The 16,254-nt window shown below is 36.4% G+C and overlaps 1 protein-coding gene across 1 annotated transcript in view; it reads left to right on the plus strand.

The window, feature by feature from the left end:
- vipr2 (vasoactive intestinal peptide receptor 2) overlaps nucleotides 1–16,254 on the plus strand; it is a 47,929-nt gene that overhangs the window by 17,997 nt on the left and 13,678 nt on the right. Inside the window, exons 4-7 of the mRNA XM_048174804.1 lie at nucleotides 1,956–2,050; nucleotides 12,661–12,758; nucleotides 13,124–13,259; nucleotides 15,202–15,352. Coding sequence (XP_048030761.1) covers nucleotides 1,956–2,050; nucleotides 12,661–12,758; nucleotides 13,124–13,259; nucleotides 15,202–15,352 — 480 coding nt within the window. The remainder of the gene's footprint in view (nucleotides 1–1,955; nucleotides 2,051–12,660; nucleotides 12,759–13,123; nucleotides 13,260–15,201; nucleotides 15,353–16,254) is intronic.

Below are 16,254 nucleotides of genomic sequence, written 5' to 3' on the forward strand. Positions count from 1 at the left end.
CAAATACATGTTTGATTACCCTTCTGACAATCTGAATTGAAGATAAGAGCTCACGTGATGACGTAATTACCGGATCCATGTGAATAGGATGAGTAAGGTGGACCAGGATTTCAAAGATGGGTTAGTTAGCACCTTTATAAAGCCTGAATCTGTCTGTTTGTACAGACGGACCCTTTTGTTAGGCTTGTGCGTGTGTTTGAGTGCCTCTATGCACATGTGTAAGTTCTGATCTGCATGGCTGGGTGTGTGAGAGCATGTGTGGGTGTGTATTTGGGGGATTTGTTTCAGGCTGGACACGGACAAAAATAAATCTCCATGTTGATACATGTCAGTAGAGTTTACATTCTCTCTCTCTCTCACAAAGTGCTCTACAGTGATGTAGTTGTGCTCTCCCGCATATTCGGCCCCATGAAATGCAATTAAATATTCATTCTGCTTTCCTCTCATTCCTAAAATATAGATAGAACATACACACTTCACAAGGAGCTCTGAAGTCTTCAGAAGTTGTTTCACTTGAAGTGTTTTTACAATCACTATTGATGTTAGTAAATACACATTATTATCTTGCTTAGTTGCTTTTAGGTCAATGATCTACTGACCGAGTCTAATTTGTGTTGGGTTTGTGAAGTCAGGAAGAAAAGTCCTCTCTCTGTTTTTTTTTTTTTTAAATCAATTAAATTCACATAAAAACTGAGGCAAATTTTTGCCTTTCTCTGGAAAACATATTTCCACAAAAAAAGAAAAAACAAAGCAAAAAATAGCTTCCAAATTAAGATGGATCGCTGTAAATGAATGTTTAGAAATTATTCATGCTAAAAATATGACTGTGAATGAGTATTTACTCTGTAGAAGTACATTGTACATGATATTTTGTGAAAAGTGTTGGACAAATAAAATTTACCTTGATTTTTTACTTTTTTTATTATTTATATAATAAATAAACATCATATATATACACACACACACGAATATATATGTGCAGCCATATAGTAATTTTTAAACAATTGTTGGGTTAAATAAAACTGCCCAGCACGTTGGACAAACATTTAACCCAACCGCTGGGTGAAAAAACAAACCCAATCGCTGGGTTTGTCCATTTTCAACCCAGCATTTTTTCGAGTGAACCTACAGATTGTTTACTTATAGTCTCTGCATATTCAGCTGGGATAAAATAAAGTATTTTATTATGCACTATCTTCTTCTTTATATTGTTATATTCTGTTGGTCTTCACTCTATCCAGGAATATTTTTACATCAAATGTTCCAAAATGTATCTTTCAGACCACTTATTTTCTTGTACAGGGTCTGTTGGGTGTTATAATGTTCAGTTGTTTTGTAAATGCGTTCATGTATTCTTTGTTAGCCTGCCAGCTGCTCTTCTTCAGGTGTAATGGTGGTCATTGATGCAGTGCAACGTGTAGGAGGCTGTTTTCGCTACTGAGAGGATTAACAAGCCTACACGCAGATACTTTAGTGCATGAAACACAAATATACTGTATTTATACTTCACATTCAGCCTCTGCCTCTCAGCCTTGACTGAATCCATCAGTGATGTGCAAAACTATTCCATTATCACTGGTGCCATATGGATTTACAAGTATAATGAGTGAGTGCAGCCCATGTAGCAGGAAATATACAGGTAATTGCACCTAAAGAAAAAGGCTGGACACAGAATAAAGATGTATTTCAGAGTCATTTCACATATAATCAAAAGGAAAAATATAAGAAATAATAGTTCTCATTATCAAAACACTAATAAAAAATGCATATTCTCATTAACATAACTTAGTTATATAGTAATATAGTAATGTTAGTAGTGTTTTTAGTATACTGTGATGTGCAATGCTGCAAAGTGTTACCCACCAAAACACTCACTAATGCTCATTGTCAGACTAAATTGCTATTAATCAGTTTGATAAATTGGCTGTTAACAAAGCGATGTCTGTTTGTTCTAGGGACCATTAAGAGGAACTGCACTACGGAAGGCTGGTCCGACGTGTATCCCAGCATCAACATCGTTTGTTCTGAGTCCACCATGAATGAAGACAAGGTGAGTGACTGAATTTATGCAGTTAGATCTTTCCCAGAATGACTTTACAGTCATTTGTCCTGATACCAGAATGGGACTTTTGATTGTACACAGTATTTAGGATCATTGCTCTTACCATCCTGAAGGAGCTACGCATGAATGACAGTGGTAACGGAAGATATTTTTTCTGAAAGGCACTGTTGTTCCCTCTCCACATGTGCTACAACAACAGAAAAATCACTGTGTGTGGACGCTGAGGACATTTCAGGACCCTGAGCCTTTTAGTGCCCGCATCTATGCCAGCTGGGACTACCTTTGGGGCAGAGACCGTGTTTGTGCGCATTTGGAAATGCGAGCGCGTACATGAATGCATGTGTGTGTTCATGCGTGTGTCAGACAGAGGCAAACAGTCGTGGAAAGCACTAGAGTTTTAAAAGAAAGCAAGCAGCTGGCTCAAGTGTATTTTCATGGGCTTTCAACCAAATTGCTCTCAGTATTATATTTCTTCCCAGGATCCCGAATTTGGAGACAAATGATTTTAGATGCGTTTGAAGTTTAAAAGAGTGCCAGAAAGCCAAAAAAAAAAATTGAGATGATAAAAGAATCAGAGCAGAGAGGTGCTTTTGTTCCTTTATGGCAGCAGAATAAAAAAAAAAAAAAAAAAAAAAACACTATAAATGTCCAGTAATATGTGACATTTCTCATAATAACATTAGAATCTCTCAGTCCATTAAATAGCTTGTCGTGGAACAGCAGTCGCCTGTGAAATTTACAGTTTCATCCTGTGATTGTACTTTAGGGATATGAATAATCATGAGCTAGTGGAACGGAGAGAATCTCTGCAGGAAGTGAACCATGGCAATGCCAGTGTCAAGACAGACTGCCAAAACGGAGGAGTGAAGTGAATCATTTGGAGTTTCACGAGTTTTCAGTAATTTGTTCTGCTAGTCTATATTGGGTGGTTAATTTATTTTTCTAGAGTTTTACCTCGTATAATTCACATTTTTGTATAATATCCTATTCTATTCCATAACTTTTTAAGAAACTATGACATAAGTCATGATTCAATTATTCATTCTAATTGTCAGAATTACAGGCTGACCCCCACTGATGTAAGTCGTTATTCAAATCAAATCATGTAATAAAGAAAACATCTGTCATGATGTACATAATCTATAGCTTCCTAAAAGGTTTTTTCTCCTTATAGTGACACATAAGCACAATGTTCCTCAGATTAATCCACCAAATTGAAATATTATGAACAAAACAGATAAATATACAATTTACTACTGTTCAAAAGTTTGGGGTCAGTAAGATTTTTTAATGTATTTGAAAGAATTTCCCTTATCCTCACAAAAATGCAGTAATATTTTTTAATATATTTTATTTATTTATTCCTGTGATGCAAAGCTAAATTTTTTGAACCCATTACTCCAGTCTTCAGTGCCTTCAGAAATCATATAATATGCTGATTTGGGGCTCAAGAAACATTTCTTATTATTATCAATGTTGAAAAAAAGTTGTGCTGCTTAAAGGATTAGTTCACTTTCAAATAAAAATTACCCCAAGCTTTACTCACCCTCAAGCCATCCTAGGTGTATATGACTTTCTTCTTTCTGATGATCATAATCAGAGATATATTAATAAATATCCTGACGCATCCGAGCTTTATAATGGCAGTGAGCGATACCAGGTATGAAGCTGAAGAAACTGCATCCATCCATCATAAACGTACTCCACACAGCTCCGGGGGGTTAATAAAGGCCTTCAGAAGTGAAGTGATGTGTTTGTGTAAAAAAAAATATCCATATTTAACAAGTTATAAAATAAAATATCAAGCTTCCACCGGAAAACGGAAAAAATGGAACTGGTGTTGCGTCAGTTATGCTTTTTCCGTAAGTTGAATAGGGAAAGCGTAGGACGTAGCATAGGCTTTTTGAACTGTGAAAGGTGTTGCACTTTCTTATGTCCAACTGTGTCCAACTGCGTTCAGTATTCGCTTGGTGAGGTCTGATTGCGCTCTGACAACGGCAGTGATGTCTCGCACTCATTGAAGTATATGTGCGAGACATCACTGTCGTTGTCAGAGCACGATCAGACCTCACTAAGCAAATGCTGAACGCAGTTGGACATAGTGGTGTTTTAGAGGTAAAAAATGACATAAATACTGTTTGTTTTCTCGCACAAACCGATCGTTTTGTGTCTCAGGACTAGGGCTGAAATGATTAGTCGACATTATCGACAACGTCGACAATAAAACATTGTCGACAAATATTTTTGTTGTCGAATAGTCTCTTGATCTCATACGACCTATTTGAAGGGCCTGCAATAACGCGGTGTAACCAGTGGGGCGCTGTAGCGCAATACTGTAATGCAGCCCTCCCGGATCCAGTCCAATAAAAGAAGTCAGCGCTTTGGAGAGCATAGTGCAAACGAAGTCGAACCCGTGAAATGTGGGAGATTAACATAGCATAAACATAACAAACATAACATTTAGCATAACTACAGAATACTGTCATGCAGGGCCACCAACTCTCATTCAAACTCACTGTTCTCACGCCACACGTTCATTTTCTCACACAGTGAAAGATGCATCGCAGAGCAAAGAGGACACAGACAACGCACCGACAGATCAGGTTACTTTTGATATAAAACGAAGTCTAAGCTTTTAAATTCAGTCAATATTACTACGGGATTCAAACAATACTTGTGGTGGTGACGCTGTTTAACGTGTGGCAGATCGCTGTAACATCTCGGTTCAAGCGGCATGTGAACCTATTCCTCTCTATTACAGCGCGAAATAAACATGAATGAACATCAAAAAGTACTTACTGAACTTACTGAAATGAATCCATCTCCATTGTAATCACTTATTCGGAGTTTTAACCGCAGAAAGAAGTCAATAAAACTTGCAAACAAATATATCACACAAAATATAACATTTACCTCAGGAAAGCCATTCAATGACCATAAACTCGATAGTTTGTGTGTGTGTGTGTGTGTATATATATATATATATATATATATATATATATATATATATATATATTGTTTTATTTACTAGTTAAAGTACAGTATAATATATTTTAACTAATTGCTAAAGTAGAATAATCGAACAAAGCTTACTGATTAATCAGTGCAATAATCGATAATTAGTCGATTAATCCTTCTAATAATCGATAGATTAATCGATTATCAAAATAATCGTTTGTTGCAGCCCTACTCAGGACATCAATGTGCCGTCACGAGCCACAGGGTTTAATTTGGATTTGTCTGTGCATATTTATTGACTCTTATAGATAGTGTTGCCATTGACTCGCATTATAAGACTGACAGACGGCAATGGTTGGAGTTAAAAATCATCATTTGTGTTCTACTGAAGAAACAAAGTCTCCTACATCTTGGATGGCCTGGGGGTAAGCAGATAAACATCAAATTTTCATTTTTGGGTGAACTATCCCTTTAACCCCCCGGAGCCGTGTGGAGTACATTTATGGTGGATGGATGCACTTTCTTCAGCTCATACTCATTGGTATCACTTACTGTCATTATAAAGCTCGGATACGTCAGGATATTTATTAATATAACTCCGATTATGTTCATCAGAAAGAAGAAAGTTATATACACCTAGGATGGCTTGAAGGTGAGTAAAGCTTGGGGTAATTTTTATTTGAAAGTAAACTAATCCTTTAATGTTTTTGTTGAAACCATGATACATATTTTCAGGATCCTCTGATTAATATAATGTTATTTATGCTCTCTCTTCATTGCCATTGCTGTGGCATCAGGGAACATCCCATAAACTCTCCCTACCCTAATAAGAATGAAAAATGAAACATTTAATCCCCATCTTATTTTTGTAACTTTTAGTCAAAACATAAGTCGTGAGATGTTTTTAACTCGTACCCATGACCTGTTTTGCCTTAAGATTTGTAGCATCGTTAAGTCTTCATGGCATTGTTTATTAAATAAATGCTCGTAATAGTTCTGTGCTATTTTATAAGGGTAGGGAGCCTTGGGAATGCAGGGAACGATAGGAACGTTGGAAACCTTAAGCTTAAGTCATGTATGTTGTTTTCTCCACATGTATGTTGGAGGCCGTATTGGGGAAACTGTCATTTTGACAAAAAGGAAACGTCTCCAACATAATCAGATGAAACCTCCCCTGCATTCTAACTTAAACAGCCGTCTGAGGGAAAGAAGAGCATTTAACACACAAACCAAATAAGGATTTAAATGCAAATGTTAAGTATCTTATAAGTAATTATGACAAATAAATGTCCTATTAAGTATCAAAATGTCCCAGATTAACATAAGTCAGTTGGCAAGAGCGAAAGTTCAGCCAAAGCATTTTGAGTCTAAGATTGTACAATTTAATAAATTATGATGCTGAAATGTCTAGTCTTGGTAATACACCAAACTGACATTAAACTGCACCGGGAGGAATACTCTATTTTAGAGAAAACGAATACTTCAAGATGACAGAGCTCAAATCTGCTTTAACTTGAAAAAGTTGAAACGAAATCCGCTTTTATTAGAGGGATTTTCTATAAAAATGTCAACACATGTGTTGTGTGTTTTATATTGCCTTACTCTGTCATGACTGTGTGGTTTTGAGCGTTTGTGGACAAGCGTCGTCTCCAGCAGCGAGGGCAAATGCCTCTTATGGCTGGATAATCAGCCCTCTGAAGCGCAGTGAGTTGTCAGTGCGACTTGAGGTGATACCAAGGATCAGAGCAGACATGCTGACACATCGGCCTGCTCGGATTGGCTAAATGTTGAAAGGAGATGCATGCAATGACTGAAGCAGCCTTGAAATGGTGCAAATCAGCCTGTCTAAGGCTATAGACACAAAAACAGGATGATCCAGCATATAAATTGGATTTGAACTGGATTTCATTAGAACCTGTTTGACATCTAAGCAATTATTTGCTTCACGTATATAGTAGACTGAAGTGGAAATGGGTTTTAGCCAAAAAAAAAAAAAAAAAAAAAAAAAAATCACCCTTTTTCTAAACCATAAAGTTAAACGGGCTGTTTTTGCTACTGCACTTTTAACACTGTATGCACATTAGCTCTGTTATCATTGGCTAACCTCTAACCTCATTTATCAATGTGGGCCATGTAACCACTTTCATTTCAAAAGAGTTAGGAAAATCCTGTTTTATTGTGCTTGCGTATCGTTCTTTAATGTTTAGAGAGACGGTACATCTCCCTAGAAATGTTTTCCATCACAACTATCGTCAATGGACTTTTGACATCACCCAGAGTTCAGCACGTGCTCCGCAGTAAGATGGTTGGCAGCCGTGTGGATTGGGATGGTGCCCAGTTGACTCTGCGCTGCTCGTTTGAGCGATGAGGGGACAGTTTGCTGTTTTTCGTGCTTATCCTGTGTCAGGGGAAATGAAACATTAAAGCAATTTCCTGAAGGGGAGAGAGACAGTAGCAGAGGGCACATTCCCATCCTCACAGAGTTCTCTCGTGGAAATTAGCAGAGATGACTGAAGTCTTCCTCCTTAAGGCGTTAATAAGAACACTGATCGACCTTGAGTCAAACCTGTCTGAAACCTGATTTCTTGAGCCCCGTCCTGCTTCGCTTCAAAGAGGTGTGCTCCGGGCCACTTCAGAGAAATTAAAACAAGCCCATTGACGAATTAAATCGGACATTGATCTTCTAACCTTGGGGTATTGATTCTCTTTAAAAGGACAACTGATATTCGTTTTAGGGTTCACTGCAAGTGCTATTGCCTAATGGATGTACAGATATGGTAGATAGACCAGTCTTTAGAGTGAAGGTTGTATTTAAATTAAATCATTTACTAATTGCTTCAGAGGAGAATGGAGGCTTATAATAGCTTCTGACTTTGATTTGTTGTGTAATTTCTGCATTATTTTTAAATAAAAGCATTTTTAAATTAATGACTGTTTATAAACTGTTTTTTCAAACATCATCTGCCGTTGGTCGTAAAATTATATAATCCCGCCCCTGAAACTTGTGTCATTGGTTGAGCCAGCATTGCAATGTCGGATTAAATATAGCAGAGCTCTGTTTGATAGTGCACTTTTCAAAATAATCAACCTAGTATTTTAACATAAAAAAAATGACACACATCACCTTTAAGTGTAAATAGACTACTTAGACATTGTCTAAATAATACTCACCTTTTCCTAGGCCTTGCGCCGCATGTTGAGATCCAAGTGCCATATTAGTGTCACTTTTAATCTGAAGTTCTCCAGAAGTTTTCCATGGGCATTCACTGAAACACATACCACATCCAACAATAAATAAGAGATTGTCAGAAGAAGGAAACAATCCCTCATCTCATCTTAAGCCAGCACAGAGGCTGGTTTCTGTCTCCTCTTTTTAACTGCTACAGCTCAGTTAACCTGCACATCACGTAGTTGTTTATGGATGATCCATTTCAGTATTTATTGTGAGAAATTTATTTATATGCATTACGACTTTGCCCAATTGTGATGTGAATAAATCAAGAAAAATCTAATATTATTTATTATTATTATATTTTGTCAAATTATTCAAAAAGTGTGAACTTTTTAATTGTGTTTATTTATGATGCATAAAATTCTAACTACTTATCCACAGCAAGACAAATACACAAAATATACACTATACACACAGTACAGTCCAAAAGTTTGGAACCACAAAGATTTTTAATGTTTTTAAAAGAAGTTTCGTCTGCTCACCAAGGCTACATTTATTTAATTAAAAATACAGTAAAAAACAGTAATATTGTGAAATATTATTACAATTTAAAATAACTGTTTTCTATTTGAATATATTTCACAAAGTAATTTATTCCTGTGATGGCAAAGCTGAATTTTCAGCATCATTACTCCAGTCTTCAGTGTCACATGATCCTTCAGAAATCATTCTAATATGCTAATATGCTGATCTGCTGCTCAAGAAACATTTAATGTGTACAATTGTACAAAATATTTGTGTACAATATTTTTTTTCAGGATTATTTGATGAATAGAAAGTTCAAAAGAACAGTGTTTATCTGAAATCTAATCTTTTGTAACATTATAAATGTCTTTACTGCCACTTTTGATTGATTTAATGCATCCTTGCTGAATAAACGTATTCATTTCTTTAATTTCTTTTCAAAAAAATAAAAATAAAAATTCTTACTGACCCCAAACTTTTGAACGGTAGTGTATAATGCTACAGAAGCTTTGTATTTCAGATAAATGCTGTTCTTTTGAACTTTCTATTCATCAAGGAATCCTGAAAAAAAAGTACACAACTGTTTTCAACATTGAAAATAATCATAAATGTTTATTGAGCAGCAAATCAGCATATTAGAATGATTTCTGAAGGATCATGTGACACTGAAGACTGGAGTAACGATGCTGAAAATTCAGCTTTGCATCACAGGAATAAATTACTTTGTCAAATATATTTAAATAGTACACAGTTATTTTAAATTGTAATAATATTTCACAATATTACTGTTTTTTACTGTATTTTTAATTAAATAAATGTAGCCTTGGTGAGCAGACGAAACTTCTTTTAAAAACATTAAAAATCTTAGTGGTTCCAAACTTTTGGACTGTACTGTACGTTTTTATTTTTTTATTTTTTATGTCACACAATCACAAATATTTCATGTCAAAATGATCTGAAACCAAAGCAAAAACACACTCGCATGCACACGCACAGACAAAAACATTCTTAACGTGCAGATAAACCAAAACTCGCGGCGAATTCGTGAGTATTTCCCTAAGTATTTCTGTCAGCTTTATGTTTAAAGTATTGCAGGAGGAATGTTCCTGGTGTTGTTGATGTTGTTGAGTGGGTGCTGTGGATCCAGTGTGCCAGGTAGTAAGTCAGACTGAAAGAGTGCTGTTTATGTGGGATGAGTCTGTCTGAGCTTCATCACACTCTTCCACCACCAAGCAGCCGTCTGTCCAGCAAACCATTTCCATGGATATTAGTCATCCTGTGATCCTTTATCTGTGAGAGAATTCACATTTAGCTTGTGAAAATTATTTCATCACATTTAAAACATGGAACAGAGCTTAAGCATAATGACTTTGTTGCGGTGTGAAATATATATTTTGTGTAATGTCTAAAGTGTAAAAAAAGTACTATAGTGGTGCTATGTTGCAGCGATCAAATGATGATACTTTTTAGGATGATACTGAATGAATACCATATTATAGCACCATAATATATTTACATAGTACTTCAAGGGAAGTTGAATACTGTGGTACATGTCCATGCTATAGCCATTGGATTTGTCCAAAAAACATGGTATTGCTCTGGCACTGTTACAGATAGTCTGTGTTTGTTTGAGTTTTACAATGAGTTGTTTTTTCCTCTGTTTTCAGTTTCCTTTGTTCCATTTTTCCGTTTCTAGTTAGTCTCCTAGGTTACTTATTGTTCGATTATCGTTTGTAGTGATGTTCATGTAAATTGGTTTGTTCAGTGTATTTAAGCTCTGCATTTCCTTGTGTTCATTGTCAGTTCTTGTTGCATGTTAACTTGGTTGTTCTGTTCCTGAGTTCTTTTGTTAAACTAAAATTGCTGCATTTACATCCTTTTTTCCTCATAATTTCATCCATTTTGTGACTTTGTGACTGTTCAGAGGGCTTCATAATTTATTTTTTGGTGCTTACTTGGTACCCTAGGTGAGATAAGACGACCAAAGGGAGACTTTTTTTTTTTTTACTAATTGTGACCCTGGACCACAAAACCAGTCAAAGTTGCACGGGTATATTTGTAGCAATAGCCAACAATGCATTGTATGGGTCAAACCCATTTTTATTTTATGCCAAAAATCATTAGGATATTAAAGGTGCCCTAGATTATGTTTTTAAAAGATGTAATATAAGTCTAAGGTGTCCCCTGAATGTGTCTGTGAAGTTTTAGCTCAAAATACCCCATAGATTTTTTTTTATTAATTTTTTTAACTGCCAATTTTGGGGCATCATTATAAACGCGCTTGCCTTAAACAGTGCCTTAACAAAGTTCACACAGCTAATATAACCCTCAAAATGGATCTTTACTTCGTCATGTTCGTCATGCAACATGTCTAATCACGTAAGTATAGTATTTATTTGGATGTTTACATTTGATTCTGAATGAGTTTGAGGCTGTGCTCCGTGGCTAAAGCTAACATTACACACTGTTGGAGAGATTTATAAAGAATGAAGTTGTGTTTATGCATTATACAGACTGCAAGTGTTTAAAAATGAAAATAGCGACGGCTCTCTTGTCTCCGTGAATACAGTAAGAAACGATGGTAACTTTAACCACATTTAACAGTACATTAGCAACATGCTAACGAAACATTTAGAAAGACAATTTACAAATATCACTAAAAATATCATGATATCATGGATCATGTCAGTTATTATTGCTCCATCTGCCATTTTATCTGTTGTTTACCTAGTTTGTTGCTTACCTAGTTTGTTGATTCAGCTGTGCACATCCAGATGTTCTGCCCTTGTCTAATGCCTTTCATAATGATAATGTTGGGAACGTGGGCTGGCATATGCAAATATTGGGGGCGTACACCCCGACTGTTACGTAACAGTCGGTGTTATGTTGAGATTCGCCTGTTTTCCGGAGGTCTTTTAAACAAATGAGATTTATATAAGGAGGAGGAAACAATGGAGTTTGAGACTCACTGTATGTCATTTCCATGTACTGAACTCTTGTTATTTAACTATGTCAAGATAAATTCAATTTTTCATTCGAGGGCACCTTTAAGTAAAGATCATGTTCCATGAATATATTTTGTATATTTCCTACCATAAATAGATCAAAAATTTTCTTTTGTGAGTGGATATGCATTGCTAAGGACATTTGGACAACTTTAAAGGCGATTTTCTCAATATTTTGATTTTTTTGCACCCTCAGATTCTAGATGTTCAAAGATTGTTGTATCCTGGCAAAATATTGTCCTATCCTAACAAACCATACATCAATGGAAGGCTTATAAGCTAATAATATTATTATTTATTATATTTATGATGTATAAATCTCAATTTCAAAAATATGACTGGTTTTGTGGTCCAGGGTCACAATTAATTATTATGTATATGTGTAAAATGGTAGTCTGGGTTTCAGATTGTGTTTAACATGAAATTGTTCATGTAGCTCAATATTATTTTAATATTTTCATTTAGATTTTAAATGATCATATAGAATACTTTTTTTAATAAACCAAGTGAAATTGTAACTGTTAGCCATGCATTTCTATTATATGGAAATGGCAGCTTTGACATTTTGTTCTACTTGAAAAAAAGGTATGATTTTTATGCATTATGAGCGTGGGTGGGTGATGACAGAATTTAAATGTTCTGGAAAATGTGCAACATGATTGGACTAGCCAAATGTAGACATGTTATTGAGTGTTTTAGACAAACACTTTTCCAGTACCTACAATCATCTTTTTTTGCCTACAATAATCAGAAAAAAGATAAAGTTATTTAAAATCATTTAAAAACACTTAAAATCCATTCTTTTTTTAGACAAATGCATAATGGTGTACGTGCCTTGGAGTGAATAGTTGAATTTTATGTGGGGTGTCTTAACCAACTGTAAATAAAATATTGCAAATACGAATCATTTCTTATACTCTGTTTGTCTCTCTGTCCAGCTTGTTTTCTACACAGTGATGAAGACCCTTTACACGCTCGGACACAGCCTCTCTCTCATCGCACTTATCACCGGCAGCACCATCCTCTGTCTGTTCAGGTTTGAAACAGAGCCTTAAATAGTTCCAGTAGTTGTCTCTGCTTTATATTACAGCACACTTTGTATGGATGGATGAGCCTGCCTTATATTAATTGTAATCATTGAGGAGTCCAATTTGGCATGCTTCTGAACGACTATATTTTAAACCTTTTGACATTGAGTATAAACATTATGCTTGGCGCACGGCTTTAACCCGATAGTGTTTATCTAGCTGGAATGAAATTATTAATTTAAGAACTTGTCTGGAGATGTGATGAATGGAACAGTGTTTAAGACGTCTTTGCATTTTTCTCACAAACTAACCATAAGCACAATTAAAATAGAAAGAGACCATGTTTATTTACAGCACTGTCATGCTTCAACAGAAAACTCCACTGCACCAGGAACTACATCCATCTGAACCTGTTCTTCTCATTCATACTGAGGGCCATCGCTGTGCTGGTCAAAGACGCCATTCTGTTTTCCCACGAGAATGTAGAATGTACAAAGCAGCCGTCTCTGGTGAGTGACTCCATCCATACTGAAGTTCCACAAGTAAATTAAAGGGGACATATCATGAAAATCTGACTTTTTATGTGTTTAAGTGCCATAACCAGACCGCAGGTCTACATCTACCAACCCAGAAAACATGAAAAACGTACAACCCAGTAAACTGTTTTGGCAAGCCTTTCTTAACAAGCATGTAAAAAAACATGTCTCTCAGATTTCGCTCCCCTTGTGACATAGGAAGGGGATCTAATTATAATATTAACACCCCTTAATTTGCATGTTTCCAACCACGGCGCTGTCATTTTTTTTCACAAGTGACAACGGTGTACCAGTTCAAAGGCCATGACAAATTTTAAGCAAACCATGCTAACTGTTCTGTCGTTGGCTGCACAGATGAACACTAAACACTATTTAGAGTCTCGTTAGCTTAGATAGCCTGCAAGTTGACCCTGGCAAGCTCGATTGCTAAAAAAAGAGCGTTTCTGTTTGAGAGATATTTTGGAAAAAATATTAGACCGTTCACAGCATTTGATAGCAATCATAAACGTTAGCCTGGTTGCCTGGTTTGGCAAACAGGTACACTATGTATAGTGGGCGCCCAATGGGTTTTGTACAAAAGATTAACATGATGGCACATGCTAGTCGATGAGTTGAATCAACTCAACAGCAGCTACATAAATTTATCCACTAACCATTCAGAAATGTCTAGTTGCATTCTAAAGGTTGTAACCTTTTCTCTCTCCATCAGTGTCTGACTCCTGTTTGAACAATGTAAGGCTGAACACCGTTACTGACAATCGTCATTTTGGCTGCGTGAGATTCTCCAGCTTTGTTGTTGTTGAGCAAATGAAGCGCGAGCTGTTAAAGCTCCGCCCTCTTTTGGAAAGCGGGCCGGAACCAGCAGCTCATTTGCATTTAAAGAGAGACACACAAAATTGGCGTGTTTTGCTCACACCCAAATAGGGGAACATTTGACAAGCTTTTAAAATTATCTGTGGTGTAATTATATCTGAAACTTCACAGACACATATATTACATCTTGTGAAAAGGGGCATAATAGGTCCTCTTTAATGTAATTAAATGTACTTTACATGACAACGATGTACTAAAAACAGCAAAGATTCCCCTTTGCATTTTTCACGTACAGACAACAACGTTGTCAAAACAATCCCGTTCACACAGATCTGCGAAAGCAACTAAAAACGCTGTATTATGCATTCCAGGCCAGTAGTTGGCGATGTCACTTTGTATAGGAACACTACGCGGCTATAGACTGAACGTAATACGTAATACGCATGTGGAGTTTGATTCGGGAGTTCGAAACAGCTTGCCAAAGCAAACTTTCTGGAAAAGTTTGCTTCGACTGGTAAACATCTTTGAACTACCATTGGTTCATGTGTCGATTAAGTAATAGGTCGGTGTGGCTCTGAGGCTCTGCCTTCTTTCTTCAGTTTGCGTTTCACAGGGACAATAACAGTATCATTTTCAAAAAATCTTACCGCCCCAAACTTTTGAACAGTACTGTGTAATTTCAAATATAAATTGTGATTGTTTCCCAACACTAAGACACCCCATAATCCCAACCTCAATCCCACAGCATTTGTTAAACCAGAGGTTGACATACCAGACAGCTCAAACAAACATAGCAATGTTTGAAAGTGCTAATACTTTTCAGGAAGCCAACCTTACAAATGGTTTACTTTCAGCTGTCTGAGCACATTAAACCGGGATATGAGACAGTATTTTAACATCAAAATAATTACACACTTCACCTTCAAGGGTCTGAACTGAGCTAAGCCAAAACACGTATAGTCAACTAAACACATTTTATGCTTGAAAAGGTGGTTATTTCTGTCACTGTAGACCCTAAAACGCCAAATCTTTACACTTTTGCCTGTCATTCAGTCTTTGGTGTTTCAGAGAAATGCAGTACACAATGTGTGCTTGTGTTTAGATTGGTTGCAAGGCCAGCCTGATCATCTTCAACTACTTCATCATGGCAAACTTCTACTGGTTGCTGGTGGAAGGTCTGTACCTACATACCCTACTGATGGTCATCTTCTCTGAGAACAGACACTTCATCATCTATCTCCTCATTGGATGGGGTAAGTCTTCATTAGAAACACTGACACTGACCTTTATAAGCTGTTTCCTTTTTCTAACCCTTTTTTTTAACCTGTAATTTCAAAATCACTTTTCAGTCTTTTAATGCTATTCATGTCAGTGTTTTCAAATATATGCAGGTATTTGAGTAAATAAAGGATTATTTGAGTCTGAAGCCTAGAAATGTTCCACTTCCTACTGCATTAGATTGTTTTCACCCTGTCTGACATGAACAGATGCGTGCATAGAAAATCATCTGAGAACACACACCTCTTCACGGTGTAGCACTGAATGTCTCTTCCTTAATTCATTCAAACACTTCTGAATAGATGTCGCTCACTACTCAGAGGAAAAACAGTGAAGGGAACAATATGATGTGCCCTCGGTCTTGTTTAGTCTGACATTATGTATTAGTATGTCTTTGTAGTTTGTTGCATCCCTGGAGTGTATCCAGGCGAGAGAAAGGAGAGCAGGATCTTCATTCATTTCTAGAGGACAGGATTGGGCGTGGCTTGCTAGACTCTCATATCAACACCTCATTAAGTTTCTCTTTCATCATGACAGTGACGACTAACATGGCCCCTTTAATCATGTTCTGTTTACCAGCATTTCCTCTCCAGCTCTTCTTCTGTCTAGAGATAGTGGTCCACCTCCCAACAGGAAACTAAAGTAACACATTTTTCAGCAGGTGTCTGAGCAGAGATGCTGTTTCCTAACATCACATTATCTGTCTGTCTATTTATTTATCTGTCTGTCTGTTCACCTGTCTGTCCACCTATCTGTCTGTCTGTCTATCTATCTATCTATCTATCTATCTATCTGTCTGTCTTTCTGTCCATCTATCTATCTATCTATCTATCTATCTATCTATCTATCTATCTATCTGTCTGTCTGTCTGTCTGTC

The sequence above is a fragment of the Megalobrama amblycephala genome, linkage group LG22 (genome assembly GCF_018812025.1).
Source record: "Megalobrama amblycephala isolate DHTTF-2021 linkage group LG22, ASM1881202v1, whole genome shotgun sequence".
Lineage (NCBI taxonomy): Eukaryota > Metazoa > Chordata > Actinopteri > Cypriniformes > Xenocyprididae > Megalobrama > Megalobrama amblycephala.